Source organism: Eptatretus burgeri, chromosome 11 (assembly GCF_056783735.1).
Source record: "Eptatretus burgeri isolate ZD-2024b chromosome 11, Ebu_testis_v1, whole genome shotgun sequence".
Lineage (NCBI taxonomy): Eukaryota > Metazoa > Chordata > Myxini > Myxiniformes > Myxinidae > Eptatretus > Eptatretus burgeri.
Genome location: NC_140971.1, coordinates 1,668,740 through 1,689,270, shown reverse-complemented (window position 1 = coordinate 1,689,270; position 20,531 = coordinate 1,668,740). Strand labels below are relative to the sequence as shown.

Sequence of the window (20,531 nt, the reverse complement as noted above, 5' to 3'; positions counted from 1 at the left end):
AGCATCACCTCAATGCGTTCGTCTTTCGTCAAGGACATCTTCAAACTGTAACAGAATGACATCATATTATCTATGTTTCCAGACTTTATGGCCACCCTGTATAATGGAGCTATTTACGTAAGTGTATATCATCTACTCTTCAGAGAATTTGACCGAGGAAGCTGAAACTTGCAGGGATCAATGGGGGCACACTGAAGTTGAGCATATGCAAGTTTTGTTTGATTCCATTTAGTTTTGAATTTTTTTTGGTGGGTGCAAATGGAATTATCTGAGCTATATAACCACAATGTAACACACACACACACACACACACACACACACACACACACACACACACACACACACACACACACACACACACACACACACACACACACACACACACACACACACACACACACGTTTTTGTTTCATGTACCTAACCCGGGTTGTTTTTATTTTAGGGAGCGAATGAGGCAGCGGTCTGTTGCCTATACACTGCCAAAATAACGTGTCACACACCTGGAACAGGGTGGGTACTCTGCTAGTTTTATGTAATTTGTGTGTGTGTGTTTTTTGACTTTAATGTACTCCGAAACCACTGGAAGGAATGGATTGAAAACTGGTGGTTGTACTCAGCGATGGGACTTGGCGGGGGGGGGGGCGTACAAGGGAGTTGGTTATGAGTTATTGAGGTAAAATAAATCATAGCCCTGGGGTATGAAGCAGCGATAGCACCCCAATTCTCTCTATACAAATATTTATCATACAACACCGCTCTCAGTAGCGGTGGATATATTAGAAGTCATTCTGGGGGAATTAACCCATCCATAAGGAAGGGGTCTTCATGAGTAAATGCCAAATATAAATGTCACTGGATTCTCTAGTTTTGAAATATGTTCAATTTTGGAAACAAGAGGCAAAAACAAACAAAAATGGAACAAACATAGATGTGACACAGCGACAAACCCACAAGATGATTTTACGCAAGTTATCATACCTTTGAGAAGTACCCGACCAGGTGCGAGCCTGCAGCATCATGCCGAGTGAGTACATAGAAGAGAAAGGGCTCCACATCATAATAAAGTGTTTTGTGGTCCAGGAAAAGCTTGGCGAGCAAGCAGAGGTTTTGACAATAGGGTTTACTTTGTTTACCATCCACCTACCAGAAAGGGAAGATTGCAAAACAATAAAAACAAGATGTTTCAGCAAAACAAACAACCTTACAAGTACATGGCACCTGCTTATCCTTCTAACCCCATACATGGGACCAAGGAGGAGAAGGATGAAAATTATGGGTAAAGGAGGTGGAAGATAGGTAGATGATGGTATGAGGAAGGAAGGAAGGAAGGAAAAAGAAAAAGAATAATAAAAAGGTGGAGAGGTTCAGAAGGTTCGGGGAGGATCTATTCTCACCTGGAATACGGCAAGATTTCCATGCCGATAAAGCTCAGGCCCTGGTGGTAATGGCGGCTGGCAACGAGGAGAATGACGAGCAAGAGAGGCAGATGATGGAAAGGCGCACAAACAGCTCTCACAGACGTATAGTGTGTGCAACCTGAAGCAACAAAAGTGGAACAAAGTAAACGAGAGACAGCAAAAAAATTTAAACGGTGCACATTTTGATTCATGGAATCAATTAAATTATAGCTTTGACATTATTTTTCGTCCATATGCAAGTACGGCAAAATTCTTCATCTCATCACCAGTATACACAGGCTTGAATTCCCCCTCAACTCTTCCACGTTGAGGTACACCTTGGAGCATGGTCATCAGTAACCCCCTTGTAGGTTAACTTCCAAAATCCAGGCTTACTACACACCTCAACTCTTTTATTCCTCATTTCTTCTGTCTTTAGAACCACTTTTCAGAGCATGTTGTCTCGCTCTTCCCTCCAAGGCTTCAAGCAAACCACCATCTATTGTCATCCCCAATTATGTCCCGTGACCTTTATTACCTCGATTAACCTTTCCTAAACCAACCGTCATACTTGCTTGTTTCAGTGTTTCCTCCAATTCTCCCTCTGCTCTTTTTTTCCTGTTCCTTCATTACCTTCATGTTGGTCCCACTGTCAGTTCTACCTTGCTCTTCCATGAGCCTCATTCCTATAAAGAAGAACGGACAAGACATCATTTGACGTCACGACACCGACCGATATGCCTCCGCCCACATTAAATCTTTGTGTACTCTCACTTTGACCTCAAACCTCAATATCCAATCCGTAAGATATGCATCATGGTACAAGCACAGAGTTGAGTTCAAATCCCATAGTCAATGGTATCACATTAACAGGAGTTTGAATGCAATAAATAATACATACTTGTACCACGTTTGATTTAAATCCTTTCAGCTGTTCTCAAGTTATCACAATTTTAATTGACATGACCTCTGACTTTTGACGCCAAAATCTAATCAGTTCATCTTTGCAACATAATGTATACTTGTACGAAGTTTTGTCAAATTCCATCAATGGTTCACAAGTTAGAGTGGTAACAGAATTTTTACCTCACAGCACCTTTGACCTCTTAAACCCATGATCGAATCAGGTAATCTTTACATCGTTAGACATACTTGTACCAAGTTTGACTCGAATCCCCCGACCACAAATTGTGGTGACAGGCAGTGAACACCACCAGCCCGGATAGCGAAGCGGTTTTCCTTAGGAGGTGGACACGTTGATCCTCAGAGATAATAACGCTGCAAGAGAGGTGGGGCGCGGCACTGACGGAACGACGGAGGCACGGAGAAGCACAGCACAGGGGGGTTTATACTCGAACCCCACGACAAATACACGGATGCAGCAATTGAAAAGAAACATGGGATTTAATTAAAATGGACAAATATTTACAAGGGACGATAATTCAGATACAATAATAATCATGAGATAAATTAAACCTAAAGTCTGCACAGACAAGGGGAAACGAAATAAAAGAAAATCCTTCCTTTATTCTGGCACTTAGCTCGGTCCAGAGATGGACTTTGTGGAACTTGGAATCGAGGCACTTTGTCCTGCACATGTAGATATGCCAAAAAAAAAAATTGGTGCCAAGTCACTCTCTCGCAGCCGGAAAACGTACGTCAGGCGATTCGTGGGCGGTATTCAACTCCAAGGCTCAGAGACCCCATGCGGCTTCTTCATTTGTAGATAGTCTTCACCGAATCGCTGCTTTGCAGAACGGTGCTGTCCCCTTCGGTAACGTACACGAGGCTCGGGGTCCGACTCTCACGACGACCCAACCAAGAGCCAATTGCCAGCGTCTTGCTCAGTACGGGAGCCAAACCGCTTCAGCAGGAATACGAGAATAGCGCCGTCTTCTTGATGTGTCGAAGGAAAGCTAGCCGTAAAGCCCTGTTCTTGCAGGCCATCTCCTCACCCCATTCTCTTTTGACCGTGTGCGTCCCTTACAAAACTGAACCAATAAAGCAAACAAACAACATTCTCGCTTCTCTCCTTGACGTCACACCAAACAACCGTTACACCTCTGGGGCGTGGCTTACTCACAGGAAACCCGGGAAGGCGGGGCCTCTGCCGGCTTGGCACGACTGACTCGCTTGTAAATGCAAAAAAGTCCGAATAGGTCACAGGGGGCAATCACATACTGGAGGAAGTTATGCATAATCGCTATCTAATTGACACCACACCACCCTCATGTGGGGTCATGTAACAGTTAAGCTCAGTCTCCCTACTTAATTCCATCGAGAAGTCTCCTACACGTCCACGGACCAAACGACTCTATTCAATCCTAACTTTCCTATGAAATTCCATCTACCCCCACAACCGTAACAATATATTGTTACGAAAATGGCCCTTCGTATGCTGCTAAATATAGGATTAGCTCAGATCCCCCATTAAATGCATGTTTTGCAAGGTTGATCAGTAAAATGGACGTTACATGTGTGTCGGGAGGTGTAAGAGGCTGTTTATTGTTTGTGCGGTGGTAGTGGATCGAGAGCTCCCTCTTCTTCCTTCCCCATCCCGGACGAGGCCCCGCCCAGTCGGCTGAGAGGGTGTGGCCAAAAAGAGGAAGTGAAACTGAGGGGAGGAGTTTGTCGGCTTCGTAAAGGGGGAGGAGCAGTGGCTCGCGAGCGAGTGAATGAAGACCTCATAAAAGAAAAAGGGTTCAGTTTGGGGAAACAGTCGCTCTCGAGGCGTGCTCGTGTTTCGAAGCGAGCGAACGGAGGGACAGTGTTGGATCTGCCGGGAGAGACGGTGAACCTGAGCGTGCCGAGTCTGCATTTTTGGCAGTAAGAGTGGCTGCCTGCACGTCGAGTCTGTGTTTTTGGGCAGTGGGAGAGGCGGCTTGCATTTCAAGTCTGCATTTTTGGGCAGTGGGAGAGGCTGCGTGCACGTCGAGTCTGCCTTTTTGGGCAGTGGGAGAGGCTGCATGCACGTCGAGTCTGCCTTTTTGGGCAGTGGGAGAGGCGGCCTGCACGTCGAGTCGGCGATCGACTCTTATGAGGAGGTGATTCTGCCGTGAGAGAGACGGCGGTCGGCTTTGAGAGGCGAGCGTAGAGAAGGAAAGAAAAGGTGATTCTGCAGAGAAAGAAACTGAGAGGACGGAGTTGAGAAGTCGGACTTCGAGGCGGGAAGGCAAGAGAGGAAACGATGGAGCCTCTGACGGTCCTTACTCACCTCACGGCTCGACACGTTTGCCGATCCGCTTGCCGAAGCCGGCACCTCAATTTGGGCCTTGTCTGGTGAACAGGCCAGGCCTGGAATTGTATGCTGGACCTTGAGAGAAATCAGCTGAGGTCCATCGTTGATCTGACGGTCTTGTGCCGTCGACCTTACGTAGGGTCAGAGCGCGCGGAGACCGCGTGCGGAGCGGAAAAGGAAGGCGAGCGCCGTCTCGCCACGCGGTGTGTTCGAGTTCAAGCTGGGGGCTCGAATCCGTGGACATCCGCTTGTTACGAGCGACATTCGTGCTTTTTGACACTTTCCTCTCATCCATGAAACATCAACAAGTACTCTGTCTTGTCTGCATGCATGCTGTCTTGTCTGCAGGTTTTGCAAGGCATATCTCGGTAGCAACCCCCTCGAAACCTGTAATCCGTAGTTCCCTAGTTAAGAACGGGTTAAAGATTGTTCATAAAAACATTGTCGTGAATGTTTTGCTTGTGTTGTGTTCCCCGAGGTTCCCCAATAAATCTGGTTAGTTCGTATGAAGTTGCCGCTATGGATTAATTAGTGTCGCATCGAGGAACGATCCGTTCGATTGGCATATAAAACCAAAATGGTTACAGACTGGCAGAAAACGCTCGGCATCTGACAAAACCAGTCTGTAACCGGGGTTCTATTTCGCCAACTGGTAAGGTTCAGGATTACGTTTGTATCGCGATTGAAGACGCGTGACCCGAGGCCTGTGCTGAGCCAGCCGGCGTTATAAACCCCGGAGATGGCGGTGGTGAGGGTGGCGCCAAGAGTCGGGTGAGAATCCCGCCACCCCGAATCCGTAACAATATATAGTTTTTGGCCCTACCTCTCAATGGTGAAGAATCACTTTAAAAATTAAATAATTCTCATATCCATATCTAGATCTTCACCAAAATTGAATCAATTAATCATTGTCACACACCAAACAAGACCACAAAGGTTTGTCCTAATCCGTCCACAACTTTTTGAGATATCATGCTGGATATCGTTTTTGGCCCCATCTCTCAATGGTGAAGAATCACTTAAAATACAAGTGACCAGATCCGGATCTTCACCAAAATCTAATCAGTTCGTCCGTGTCACACACCTAACCTGCGCACCAAATTTTATCCGAATCGGTTCACAACTTTTTGAGATATCCAGCACAGAAAAAGACAAACAGATAGAGAGGGGTGAAAACCCTTTGTGTCCTTCCACCTTTGGTGGCAGAGGTAAAAATATACATGTAAACCATTTAAACCTATTTCAGTGGTTGCTCGGAGACAAGAAATCTGGTATAAAAAAACTAGAGTAATTCGACTGCACGCAGTCGACGGGTATGCCCCCGCTCTCCCGCACAAACACTTGAGTATTGACATATTTGACCCTTGACCTTTATCATATCTGGCCCAAAATCTAATCGGTTAATTGCCCTGTCTAACTTTACCTTTGTACCAAGTTTGACGAAATTCTGTCCAATATTTCTTGAGTTAGGGCGTAAACAGTAAAATTTCAGAGTTTGACATTGACCTTTGACCCTTGACCTTTATCACATCTGGCCCAAAATCTAATCACTTAATTACCCCGTCTTACTTTACCTTTTTACCAAGTTTGATGAAATTCTACAATTTGCTTCTTGAGTTATCACGTAAACGAAAATCCGGACGGACGGACGGACGGACAACCCGGAAACATAATGCCTCCTGCACCCTTGGTGCGGAGGCATAAAAAACGTTTATAAATAACTGTTGGAATATTTCTGATTAGTGATGTTGTATTGATGGGTTGACTGACTGCATGGACGCAACTGAGTTTGTGGATCTACTGATGAAGTTAATCTACTGATGTGGATCCATGACTGACGTTGTGGATCTATTGATGTCGGTAATCTACTGATGTGGATCTGTGATCAAGGTTGTGGATCCACCGTTTGGAGAGGTCCTGGGCTGAAAGGATCAAAACCTCGAGGAAGAACGGTGCCCAGCTGATGATCCGTACAGTCGGAAAACCATTCATTTGCTCACAGGTAAAGGTTATCACTTTAGGTAAGGGAACCATGTTTTGAGGTTGACATAATTTATAACAACCTTTAAAATTACATTATATTATGGGAATAGCCGATACTGTACAAGTGAGTGTGTGTGTTGTGCGTTGTGTTGTGTGTTGCAGCTCCACCGACACCAAGATAATGCTTTAATAACAATAAAAATAAACAATATCCCTCTTCCGCCACGCGGCAGGGGATAAAAAGGCTCTCTCATCTCGCCTTGCTCCAAAGCTTCCTGTCCTCACTCCATGAGCAGCCCTCACTGGTGTGCACTCACTGTTGGTATTGCACTGAGGTGTCGAGGCCGGGAGATCGCAGGACGGACAATGCCCTCAAAGGTCACGCGCCAGCACGTCTTGGCACCAAAACCAGGCACGAGCAGGACCGCTCGCGTCCTAGGCTCTTTGTGTCCAATCTCTCTGTCTCGTAACTCTGTTCAAATGAGCTAAGCCATCAACAATTAAGTTATTCGTGGTTCCGAAGGTGCAGGGATATATTTTTTATTATTAATTACGCATTTGGTTGATCGCCAGTGGTGGTCGTTCTATCTCTATATCGTAATAAAGAACCTTGAAGATTGGTGAGAATCCGTCATGGCCATTTGGGGGAAACGGAGCTGCAAGTACCTATATTAACTGGTGAATAAACCGATACGTGGGTCAAATGGGATTAGGTGTGAAAGGCACAATTACTTAGAGGTGAATTTGTCCATCGGAATCACTCGGCCAAATTCTGGAGGGTAGATTTGTCATGGCCGTACGATTCCCTATCGCCGGTATACGTGAAGACCAAGGGCAAAATCAGGGACATATTTGATGTATTTTCGCCTGGAAAGCCTGCTGGTCTTCAGAGGCGCATGCACCACACCACCATAATCATGGTACCAGCAACACAAATAAAATTCTTCCCAATTAACCTAATTCTTCATGCCACTTCTTATTCTCCTACTCAATTCCAAATACATCACAAGTACTCTCCCGCACCAAGATCAAATAAAATAAAATGCAGAAATAAGAAACAAAAACTGAATTAAGTGCCCTTTTAATTTTTTTTTAAGGGTTACAGCAACTCCGTTCGTATCTAACCATGAGGTCTTAGCAAATGGGAATGCAAAAGGGAAGCATGTGTGGAGGGTTCTAAAATACATTTGCATGTGAAGCACGTCGCTTATCAAGGCGAACGCAAAAAAAATCACCTCGCTAGATGAGCCGGGTACGGGGAGCTGTACCAAGTGTCCACCGCATATGTTCCACAGACAATGATCGCCGGATGTCGAGCGCATGGCTCTCCCGGACACCCACATTCTGCACAGACTCGCTGAAGGAAACATATGCATTAAAAGGGTGAAAAAACACCAACAGCGGGGTAAAAACAAATACGAATGACTACGAAGCTACAAATTACTTTAATGACAGATGCTGGTTTCCCAGCATTCACCAATTGTTACCTTTAAACACAGGATTCATGTTATACAATGCAGTGGAATACAATGAGACACGCACATGAGGTGTACATGTGTCTCATCATATATCAAATTCACACCCACCAAGTTAATACAGTGGATCAAGTTCACTCATATGGCATGCATTAAAATCACATTTTCACCAGCAACACAAACTTGTAGATTCTGAATTTAAATGGATCCTCAAGGAGGGAATTTGGCCGGGCTAGTGGCACACAATCATCCATGCTTTTATCAACACAGGCTGATATCTTCAGCATGCAGAAAAGAAATACGGAGCAGACAATTGGCTCGACATCTAAAAGGTGAAAAGTAACATGCTTCGGATGCGGCATCCCCCTGACAGCACTGCATTTGAACAGTTTGAATTTCAATTGACTTGGCGAAAGCAAAGCAACCCTGAACTCCTATCCAGCTACAAGGCCTTCATTCACAGCTTGATGGAGTACTGCTACGCCCTCTCGGCTGGCTCCCTTGCCTCGCATCTTGCTCAGCTTGATGCCGTGGAAACCAAGGACTTCAACATCATTGGAATCTCCCGCATTGAAGTGGAGTCCATGGGGTTATCACTTCACTTCACTTTCCGCAGGGCTCACACGGTCCACCATCAACCCTGTTCTGGTAAAACTACCTAAATCCAGGATCACTGCTCACCACCATTCTCATTTGTTCCTCTTTTCCCCCCCACCTACGGAATCAGCCTCCACATCCTCTTCAATCTCATTCGTCCCTCCAGGTTTTCAAAACAGCTCTTCGCCGCCATCTCAGATCGTCCGCAATCCAAAACAATAATCTTTTCTACCCTCGTTAATCCCCACCCCACCCCACACCACACCAATCCAACCTCCTAATGTTCCACTTTTTCCTCCTTGGAGTTTCATTCTCTCTGCGTTCGTGCTTTGCGACCAGTTTTGTCTGTTACGTCTTGATACGTTCAGTGTGCTAGCTTGTCCACGGTTCTCGACTATGTGCACAAAAAAATAAAAGAAGGTAACACCCCGATTAGAGAAAGCAGGCTACCAAATTAACTATCCTATTGTTGCCAAATCTACAACACCCAGCCTTCTCGGAAGGTCTCCCATCCAAGCACTAACAAGGCTCCAATCCGAGATTTGTGGGGCATGTGCTGCGTTCAAACTGACGGGTCACAAGTATTTTTAAAAAAACCCCAAAAAGAACAACACATGTCCAGAAAGCAATATAAACATTTTTATACCTCTTCTGCGATTGCATGAGCCTCGGTGAAGAGTTCCAGATCTTCATTCGAGATTGGGGGGAGAGAGGGACGTGCTGAGAGGGAAATCATACAGTCTGCAATACACAGCAAAAGTGAGAATGAAGGAACGAAAGAGATAAAGGGTACGTACAACCGACATTCTTTATCACACTCATTCCATGGTACAATCATCTTCCTCACCCTCTCCATCTCCTCTGCCCAATCCAGCAGGTCCTCCACCCCTCCCACGTCTCTTTCCTCCTCTCCGCCGCCCACCCTCCCCTGCTCTTCCACGTCCACTCTCACCCGATCTCCCTCTCTCCCTTTCACTCTCTCGAACCCGTCGGCCGAGTGAAGGAGTGAAAAACCTTGACAAACCATCAATCAGACCTTTAGGTTGCCACAATCTACGGGGATAAGAAAAGTCAGGTTGTGGTGGTGGTTATCACAAAAATAATTTACAAACTAATCTTCACATGTGCAGGACATCATCCACACATTTGGACATCAGGCAGCAAAATATGGAAATAACGTGGGTGAGGAGCTAAGATGAACACAGGAATATCCTCTCACCCTACTCCCTTAGCTGGACGACCACGGCCATGGGACTTAAATCTTCGACGGCAAAGGGGGGCCGGAACCTTCAACTCCGGTCCTTCACCCCCTTGCCCAGAACATACAGAACAATACCAGGGAGCTGGAAAAAGAAAGAGCAAGAAGAGAAAGACTTACAAATAAGAGTTAAAAGGATGGGGTGTGCACAGTTAAGCATAGGGAAACGGGGGGAGGGGGGGGGTGAGGGGTACACTTCGGATCAGAAGGAAAGGTGGGGCGGGGGGGTGGCAGTGTGCACAACTCTCCATAAATCAGAGAAAACATCCTATCACAATCATCAAAAAAACCATCCTTTTGGGTAGGGATGGGGAATATCGGGCGAGACATTAACTCGTTTCTTATTGGCTAGCATCATGTCTACCGTCCCATTGGCAATTACTCAGCCCCGACCCCTCAACAACGCACCCCCCCCATCAAAGGCAATTAACAACTGAACGCAAAGGCTTGTGTTAGCCCCCCAAAATAGATGCTCTGTGACCGATTGGACTTTTTGATCCCCAGTCTTTATATTATAAACAAAAATTTGAGTTGGATAGTTTTATTTTCGTGTATTCCGACCAATGCTTCTGACATATGCCTGGTTTTAGCTTAATGGTTAGGGTAGTGGGCATGGGATTGTGGGATCCCGAGTTCAAATCCCGCTCAGCTGTTGAATTATTACCAGGTGGGGTTTACTCTGCCTGTCATCCTTCCGAGGTCGACAAGATGAGTGCCAGCATGCTGGTATCCTGTGTCGGAGTGGCGACCCGCCCAGGATTAGCCAAGGAGACTGCTTAGGCAACACCAATGCTCTGCACAGAGTATGGTCCCAATGGATGGGATGTTCTGGCATTCTTCTTTGCTATTATGGATCATCTCCACGACAAATTATTCTCTGAAAAGAGCTCTGAATGTACACTGTACTTTATACAATATTCGTGTGAACATTTGGCAGAATATAATAAACTCTTAGAGAACTGAAATTGGAAGGGAATATCTTATCACCGATTTCAGTTGATACACAAGAAAGTTTTGTTTAAAAGATTGGATGTCAGGGAATCCATGAGAAATGCACTCACGGTCTCCACCTGACTATCAATAAAGTAGCTCGTTTGGATTTTTCCAGTTGTGTACCTTTCAGAAAAACAACGTTTTCCCCCCAAATCCTGGTGCTTTGGAAGAAGTTGTGGTTCCATATTTTGAAGGCACGAGGTATGCGTACCCTTCACTTCGCTGACGAGTTTAATGAAAACACAGCGTGCTCTACTTCAAACGTATTGCACGTCGTCGAGGATGTAAAATCAAGTGAAACAAGTGAATTAAAAAAAAGAAATAATAAACAGATTTTTTTTTACAAAACGTAGTTGTTGTTGCTGATGTCATGGGTTGTTTGTGTGCTCATTCCATGTCCTTTTATATATTTTTCTATTGCTTTGAGAGATATTACTGCAACTATAACTAGAAGGGCACATGGTAGAGTGCATACCTCCGCCACGTAATGCCTGATCCACGAGAACATATCTGGCCCAATACATTTTGAAAAAAATAAAATCGAAATTTTTTTGAAAAAAAAAAGTTGCAAAATTTTGTTTTGTTTTCTCTAATTTTTTTGGGGGGTGGGGGTTGGAAATCACTTAAAACATGTAGAAATGCAAAAACAAAAATTCAAATATTTTTTCAAAATGGCCGCCATTTGGACCAAGTCCAAAATCTAATGGCATGATCCTTGGACCATACCTAACCCCCCCACCAAGTTTCGTCGAGGAGTTTTTCCGTAATACTGTTCACAAACAAACAAACAGACAAGGGTTAAAACAGTAACCTCCGTCCATCTTCGATGGCGGAGGTCAATAAAATAATTGTGTGCTCCTGTGTCCTTCTAATGGGTTTCTGCTGACGTAAAATAATAAATGTTCCCGTTGGAACCGCTGCATTAAGCTGCCGTTCCCTCTTCTTCGTATTCTTCTTTAATCCCAGCATAAAAACAGGCATTTTTATGATTAAACTGACACAAATTTTTGTTCCAAATAAAATGATTATTACCTTTCTAACAGCACCATTTTTCTTATTAGCTCTTTTACAATATCATGCAAATTGTTAACAAACGGCTCACAGAGAACACCGGACATTTATAAACATCCCAATGATAAAACGGTGAATGCAAATAACAACTCTACACTCAAAGGATTGAGGTTTAAAGATTGAAGACTTGGGTATGTACAGTGCATAATAAATACGCAAGCTAATGGATAACAAATATAAAGTGCTCCAAAAGACCATTGTTGAAAGGCATCGATTCAATGAAAAAAAATCCAACAAATAACACAATCTCTCCAACCGCTACAATTGGAAAAATCGTCCCTGAATTTGTCGGCGTACCATATGAGCCTACACTTGCGCATCTCAAACGGCATACGGGCTGACCTTTGTGAGAGGATGAATGGAAGGCAGCACGAAAAACTCCATCACAATTTGCACAGCGCAGGAGAGAGTCCTATATAGATGGGGAAGTCACGGCATCAGATTGCATTGCATTCACTGAACTCGTGCGACATGTCACGACGAGACAAATACACGGCAAGCCGGGCGAAATAAAACCGCTTACAACCGTCATCCTTTTCATTCGAAAACATTGACATGGAAAAGCAGAAAAAGTTAAATTCACAAAGACACGGAGAAAATCATTCAACCTTAGAAATATGGCGAGGGTTGGGATAGGTTGAATGCACATGATATACCATGTCCCATTAGCAAGGATGAACTGCTCAATTTGAGAGATTTACATTGGTCCAAATTTTCTCCAAACCTGACGCTTGTACGTACACATGGACGACTCATAAAGAGACCTAAACCTATGCATGTTCTGAACAGCTGTAGAAAGGTGGAGGAAATGCAAGAAGGCTTCACCTATTTTACCACAAAACAACTCGAACATTCAACAGGTATGATGTTTTTTTTAATTTTTTTATCGATCTATAACTCCAGCAATCTCTGTGTGTCTGTCTGTTTGTTTGTTTGTCTGCGACCGCCGTTTATCGATGACCACTGGTCCGATCTGATTGAAACTTGCCAGGAATATTGACGGGGATCCACGGATGTGCCTTTTCAAGGTTTGATATCGATCGGACGAGCGTTTCCCAAGTTACGGCCATTTATTTACCAAACCAATGAAAGGACACGTTGCTGCGTAGGCATGGCCGATGGGGAAGAGATCATCAGCTGCGTTCACCATTGCGGGTTACAACGTATGGAGAGGATAGGGGGGAGAGAGGATGGGGGGGAGAGGATGGGGGGAGAGAGGATGGGGGGAGAGAGGATGGGGGGGAGAGAGGATGGGGGGAGAGAGGATGGGGGAGAGAGGATGGGGGGGAGAGAGGATGGGGGGAGAGAGGATGGGGGGAGAGAGGATGGGGGGAGAGAGGATGGGGGGGAGAGAGGATGGGGGAGAGAGGATGGGGGGGAGAGAGGATGGGGGGGAGAGAGGATGGGGGGAGAGAGGATGGGGGGGAGAGAGGATGGGGGGAGAGAGGATGGGGGGAGAGAGGATGGGGGGAGAGAGGATGGGGGGAGAGAGGATGGGGGGGGAGAGAGGATGGGGGGGGAGAGAGGATGGGGGGGAGAGAGGATGGGGGGGAGAGAGGATGGGGGGAGAGAGGATGGGGGGGAGAGAGGATGGGGGAGAGAGGATGGGGGGAGAGAGAGGATGGGGGGAGAGAGAGGATGGGGGGAGAGAGGATGGGGGGAGAGAGGATGGGGGGAGAGAGGATGGGGGGAGAGAGGATGGGGGGAGAGAGGATGGGGGGAGAGAGGATGGGGGGAGAGAGGATGGGGGAGAGAGGATGGGGGGGAGAGAGGATGGGGGGAGAGAGGATGGGGGGGGAGAGAGGATGGGGGGGAGAGAGGATAGAGAAAGAGATAGAGAGGGGAGAGAGGATAGAGGGGGAGAGAGATGGGGGGAGAGAGGATAGAGGGGGAGAAAGAGATAGAGAGAGAGAGATGGGGGGAGAGAGATGGAGAGAGAGAGGGGAGAGAGGATGGGGGGGAGAGAGAGATGGGGGGAGAGAGATGGGGGGGAGAGAGGATGAGGGAGAGAGGATGGGGGGAGAGAGGATAGAGAGGGGAAAGAGGATGGGGGAGAGAGAGATGGGGGGGAGAGAGGATGGGGGGAGAGAGGATAGAGAGGGGAGAGAGGATGGGGGGGAGATAGAGAGAGATGGGGAGAGAGAGGATGGGGGGAGAAAGGATAGAGAGGGGGAGAGAGGATGGGGGGAGAGAGGATGGGGGGGAGAGAGGATGGGGGGAGAGAGGATGGGGGGAGAGGATGGGGGAGAGAGGATGGGGGAGAGAGGATGGGGGGAGAGAGGATGGGGGGAGAGAGGATGGGGGGGGGAGAGGATGGGGGGGAGAGAGGATGGGGGGAGAGAGGATGGGGGGAGAGAGGATGGGGGGAGAGAGGATGGGGGGGAGAGAGGATGGGGGGGAGAGAGGATGGGGGAGAGAGGATGGGGGAGAGAGGATGGGGGAGAGAGGATGGGGGGAGAGAGAGGATGGGGGGGAGAGGATGGGGGGGGAGAGGATGGGGGGAGAGAGGATGGGGGAGAGAGGATGGGGGGAGAGAGGATGGGGGGAGAGAGGATGGGGGGAGAGAGGATGGGGGGAGAGAGGATGGGGAGAGAGGATGGGAGAGAGGATGGGGAGAGAGGATGGGGGGGAGAGAGGATGGGGGGAGAGAGGATGGGGGGAGAGAGGATGGGGGGAGAGAGGATGGGGGGGAGAGAGGATGGGGGAGAGAGGATGGGGGGGAGAGAGGATGGGGGGGAGAGAGGATGGGGGGAGAGAGGATGGGGGGAGAGAGAGGATGGGGGGAGAGAGGATGGGGGAGAGAGGATGGGGAGAGAGGATGGGGGGAGAGAGGGGAGGGGAGAGAGAGGAGGGGGAGAGAGGAGAGGGGGAGAGAGGAGGGGAGAGAGGAGGGGGAGAGAGGAGGGGGAGAGAGAGGGGCGAGAGAGGGGCGAGAGAGGGGCGAGAGAGGGGCGAGAGAGGGGGTGAGAGAGGGGGTGAGAGAGGGGGCAAGAGAAGGGAGAGAGGAAGGGGGAGAGGAAGGGGGTGAGAGGGGGGCAATAGAGGGGATGGAGGAGGGGGTGAGAGGGGGCAAGAGAGGGAGGGAGAGAGGAGGGGGGAGAGAGGAGGGGGGACAGAGGAGGGGGGACAGAGGAGGGGGGACAGAGGAGGGGGAGAGAGGGGGGGAGAGAGAGGAGGCGTCACAATTCTTCTTCTTCGTTTGATACGACGTCACAATTGATGCTGGGAACCTGATACTGCAGGCACGAAGCTGCACATACTGGCACTTACCTACAAGCACGCCCCTACAGGCCCGCACTAATTTAAATGAATAAACATAAGGGAGCTGGGAACATTAAGATGATACAATATATAATCAGGATGAACTTGGACCAAGATTCAAAATTTGTAAATCTCCATATTCCGACGTAAAAAGTACCACTGTTCGCGAACTACATCTCCACCTCAACCCTGGACCCGTTCCAAATGTTCATCGAAAAAGAATTACCATCAAAAGATTCAAAACACTGAATACAAGGGGCAAGTCCTCTCCAAGCGATGTACCGATAAACAGGACATTCAAACACACAAAGCGAGTTAATACATTACAGGGATTTTGTTCAGGATTTATATCTATGTTAAACAAAGTCTTTGAACAAAGCACGTCGGTGAACTGCATACAACACACAGCAATACCAAAGTGTAACATTAACCATCTTCTTCACGCAATGTTTCAGAGGAGCTGCAATTTAAAACACCCGATACATACGCCATCAAATGCAATATGGAGTTATAAAGCATATATAAAGCAGGTTGTGCGTTGCTCACCAGATCTTCTTCCACGGCTTGTGGCCATTTTGGAGGAGGCAAAAATCTCGGACCGGCCCGCACCAACCGACCGGTTTCGACGCAACGCCGACCTGCCAGCCGTAAAAGTCGCCTCGAATCTGCACCGCCAACGTACTGTCCTCCCCGCCGGAGCCAGGCTTCAACCTCAGCCAATCCAATACCACCACAGTGTCTGACGTAAAGAGCGGACACCGCTCGCCTCAGCAGAGACTCCCAATCACCGGCCGATCTCTGCCTTGCCGCTTCCATCTCCACTTCCTGTTGTCCGCCATCATGTTCACGATCTTCATCGACTTCGTCCTCTTCTTCCACCACCGCAGCAACCATTGCACAAGGTCCTTCAGACATTTCATGGGTTGCCGCTCCAAGACGACCATATTTGCCTGGCTTTCGTGGTGATTTTGGGGTTTTGGTGGCCAGGAGCCCTCCTCTCCAACGACCACGATTAGGGCCATAAGCAGCAACTCTGACTTTTCTTCGAGCTCTTTTTCCTCCATAAAATACCATCTCTCGATCTCCAACTTCATTTCCCTCACAGAATCCCCCTCCATCTCCATTTCCACTGCTTCCGTGAGATTTATGACTTAATTTGTGGCCTAATTTGTGACCCGATTTTTGCGCTGGGTCACGGTAAGACACTTGACCTTTACTAAGGACCCTAAGAACAGCACGGTCCTGGACACTGAGTTCAAGTTGCTCACGGACCGTGTCGGTGTCCAAGCCATGAGCCAAAGAGACAGCCTGGCAGACACGTGCCTCTGACGGTCTCTGTTTCTGAGCACGCACTTTGCAAATAGCAGCAAGAATCCATCCCGTGTACACGGGGTTAGCAAGCTTAACCATGACTGGAGAGTTCTCTGCGTTAAGTACGAATTGATTACGCACTCATGACAGCTGTCATCGCTTGATATTCATAGGTTTGGTCGAATGAGATCAATTTTTTCTTTACTAACAGCATCCATTCCGTAACGTGAACAGGTGCAATGCGTGTTCATCAACTTGTTAGCTCTCTTCATGATTCCAGGACCTTTTACTTAGTTTCAAAATCATAATATGAACCGAATGTCTGGTTTTGCAGAACAACTGGTGGGATGGAGAACCTCTTCACCCGCAGAAGATGTAGAACTGGGATTGGATGAAGAGGACACCGGCTTTTCAATTAGCAACAGCCAAGGGCTGTCATTCGCAGAGTTACAAGGAGGGGTGAGGTCGAGAAGAGGATGCAAAGCAAATCGGGGAGGAATGGAGATAAACAGAGAAAGTAATCAGTGTTTCTACTGCATTCAAATATGTGAAGCAACAATCACCAACGAATAATGTGACAAAATTACATAATAATGGATTTTAAATAAAGCACCAACAATCCCACAACATTGTCAAAAAACCTCAAATCCTTCTTCAAACATTGGAAAAGAAAAATACACATCTTTGTACGATTAACTGGATAAATAATAACATCTCCACAGATGTTAACCTCCTTCGGAACGTCACATCATCAAGTACAGATATGTAGATGATGACCTGGAGTTCCAATCACCGCATCACAGACAATTTCTAAACTCGATATGTGTACGAACGAGGAATCGGGGTAGGTCGACTCACTCGACTCACTGATGTTCGTCGACCTTCACCGTAAATGTCCGTGTAGTACGTCCCTCTACTATGGTCTGTGAGAGGTCATTCTAATCCTCAATAATCTGTTTACTTAAAATAAAATAAAAAGTAAAAATAAAAACTTGCTTCTCACATCGACTCGGTTATGGTATTTGAAGACCGAGAGGGTGACCTGTCGTGGTCCTCGACTCAGCCATGTAAGAGAAGCATTTCGCTTGTACTCGTAATATAGCTGGAGAGGTAGCATGGCTTAACGGAGAAAATGTTACCTGGTTGGACATCAACAATTCGTCCTTCGTTCACCCTCACCAACAAGCATCATTTCACACAACTTGTCATGTGACTTTTCAGGGATAGTGAAAAATGATCGAGTTAGTTGTCGAAGAACATTACTCTTCCGTCTTTCTCAGAGCTTCGCCTGCACATTGCAGGTCACATCAACATAATTCCAAAATACGTCCCAATACTGAATCTTAAATCTCTATCAATCCATCATTATAAAATTTCCAACTTGAGGACACAAAATAAACACCTGCACCAATCTTTTACATGCCCACTGCTTCAGTTTCTTTCCTCACTGACCACATAACGAGGTAAGAACCGACAGAAGTTCACAACCTCCTCAGGCCCTCCATCCACATCTCCTCAGGCCCTCCATCCCCATCTCCTCAGGCCCTCCATCCCCATCTCCTCAGGCCTTCCGTCGCCATCACCTCAGGCCCTCCATCCCCATCTCCTCAGGCCCTCCATCCACATCTCCTCAGGCCCTCCATCCCCATCTCCTCAGGCCCTCCATCCCCATTTCCTCAGGCCTTCCGTCGCCATCACCTCAGGTCCTCCGTCCCCATCACCTCAGGTCTTCCGTCCCCATCACCTCAGGCCCCCAGTGCCCATCACCTCAGAACCTACGTCCCCATCTCCTCAGGCCCTCCGTCCCCATCTCCTCAGGCCCTCCGTCCCCAACTCCTCAGGCCTTCCGTCCCCATCTCCTCAGGCCTTCCGTCCCCATCACCTCAGATGTACATCACCTCAGGCCCTCAGTGCCCATCTCTTAGGCCCTCCGTACCCATCACCTCAAGCCCTCCGTCCCCATCACCTCAGGTCCTCCGTCCCCATCACCTCAGGCCCTCCATCCCCATCACCTCAGATGTACATCACCTCAGGCCCTCAGTGCCCATCTCCTCAGATGAATATCACCTCAGGCCCTCCGTCCCCATCTCCTCAGGCCCTCCGTCCCCATCACCTCAGGCCCTCCATCCCCATCACCTCAGATGTACATCACCTCAGGCCCTCAGTGCCCATCTCCTCAGGCCCTCCGTACCCATCACCTCAGACCCTCTGTCCCCATCTCCTCAGGCCCTCTGTCCCCATCTCCTCAGGCCCTCCGTCCCCATCTCCTCAGGCCCTCCGTGCCCATCTCCACAGGACCTCCGTCCCCATTTCCTCAGGCCCTCCGTCCCCATCACCTCAGGCCCTCCGTCCCAATTTCCTCAGATGAATATCACCTCAGGCCCTCCGTCCCCATCTCCTCAGAACCTACGTCCCCATCTCCACAGGACCTCCGTCCCCAACTCCTCAGGTCCTCCGTCCCCAACTCCTCAGGCCTTCCGTCCCCATCTCCTCAGGCCCTCCGTCCCCATCACCTCAGGCCCTCCGTCCCCATCTCCTCAGGCCCTCCGTCCCAATCTCCTCAGGTCCTCCGTCCCCATCTCATCAAGCCCTCCGCCCCATCTCCTCAGGCCCTCCGTCCCCATCTCCTCAAGCCCTCCGCCCCAATTTCCTCAGATGAATATCACCTCAGGCCCTCCGTCCCAATCTCCTCAGGTCCTCCGTCCCCATCTCCTCAGGCCCTCCGTCCCCATCTCCTCAGGCCCTCCGTCCCCATCTCCTCAAGCCCTCCGTGCCCATCTCCACAGGACCTCCGTCCCCATCTCCTCAGGCCTTCCGTCCCCATCACCTCAGGCCCTCCGTCCCATCACCTCAGGCCCTCCGTCCCCATCTCCTCAGGTCCTCCGTCCCCAACTCCTCAGGCCCTCCGTCCCCATCACCTCAGGATCTCCGTCCCCATCACCTCAGGCCCTCCGTCCCCATCTCCTCAGGTCCTCCGTCCCAATCTCCTCAGGTCCTCCGTCCCAATCTCCTCAGGTCCTCCGTCCCCAACTCCTCAGGCCCTCCGTCCCCATCACCTCAAGCCCTCCGCCCCAATTTCCTCAGATGAATATCACCTCAGGCCCTCCGTCCCAATCTCCTCAGGTCCTCCGTCCCCATCTCCTCAGGTCCTCCGTCCCCATCTCCTCAGGCCCTCCGTCCCAATCTCCTCAGGCCCTCCGTCCCCATCTCCTCAGATGTACATCACATGACAGCGTGTGCCGTGTTATCGTCACTTACAAGGCCGCACAATGAGTTTGAACACCTCAGGACGACATGAACGTGAAACCTCGTGAACACAAACGTTACTAAAAATACAAATCATTAATTATACGATTAATATTCATAAGGAACCGGAAACGCTTTTTTTTGTTGACAAACCTCCGGCCTCGTCAGCGTCTCGACACGTAGTCCGTTCAACACATCGTCCTCTGCTCCTTCCTTTACCTTCTCTTTGAGACAGGGACGAAGAGAGAAGTTTGTGCAGGAAGAGAGGGGAAGGAAAAAAAAATGCAGAAACACAGAGAAAAGACGGAGCTTCCAGAACATCGTCCAGCTCGCGCGAGAGTTCGTTCTCGCGAGACTTCAAAACATCTCGCGAGGTTTGCGATCACTATTTACTTGGTGGCGCCAAATTACTCCTTTGCAGCGCATCATGTAATTGTATTGCCACATGTTCACGAATTTGTTTCGAAATTCGTAATGTCGGAGCGCATCGACTTATTACGTATTTATGTCGAAACTGTGACGTGCTTGAACTCCGACCACGTCCAACTCGTACCACGTGTGTTACACCCACGCGATTTCTCGCACCTCCCCTTACTACAATAGTTGTTTCCCTCGTCACCTCGCCTTGTAAGCTCCTCCCTCTCTTGCTTTTCTCAAAGTGAGCTTTGTTTGTTTTTTTAAAAGTACCATTCCCCGATGC

General features: G+C 48.3%; 1 protein-coding gene across 5 annotated transcripts in view; it reads right to left on the bottom strand.

Annotated features, from left to right (window-relative positions):
* LOC147016283 (uncharacterized) overlaps nucleotides 1-20,220 on the bottom strand; it is a 60,395-nt gene extending 40,175 nt beyond the window's left edge. For 2 of the 5 annotated variants that reach the window (XM_085844867.1, XM_085844872.1), the window contains exons 1-9: nucleotides 19,985-20,220; nucleotides 15,821-17,017; nucleotides 12,356-12,425; nucleotides 9,911-10,034; nucleotides 9,539-9,744; nucleotides 9,338-9,432; nucleotides 7,855-7,976; nucleotides 1,396-1,537; nucleotides 980-1,141 (exon numbers count right to left, since the gene is read on the bottom strand). In XM_085844867.1, coding sequence (XP_085700993.1) covers nucleotides 980-1,141; nucleotides 1,396-1,537; nucleotides 7,855-7,976; nucleotides 9,338-9,432; nucleotides 9,539-9,744; nucleotides 9,911-10,034; nucleotides 12,356-12,425; nucleotides 15,821-16,684 — 1,785 coding nt within the window. In that variant the 5' untranslated portion in view covers nucleotides 16,685-17,017; nucleotides 19,985-20,220. Of the gene's footprint in view, nucleotides 1-979; nucleotides 1,142-1,395; nucleotides 1,538-7,854; nucleotides 7,977-9,337; nucleotides 9,433-9,538; nucleotides 9,745-9,910; nucleotides 10,035-12,355; nucleotides 12,426-15,820; nucleotides 17,018-18,037; nucleotides 18,189-19,843; nucleotides 19,861-19,984 lie in introns of those variants that run through there. The other 3 variants (XM_085844871.1, XM_085844870.1, XM_085844868.1) reach the window with 3 other exon arrangements.
* Nucleotides 20,221-20,531: the final 311 nt, after the last annotated feature.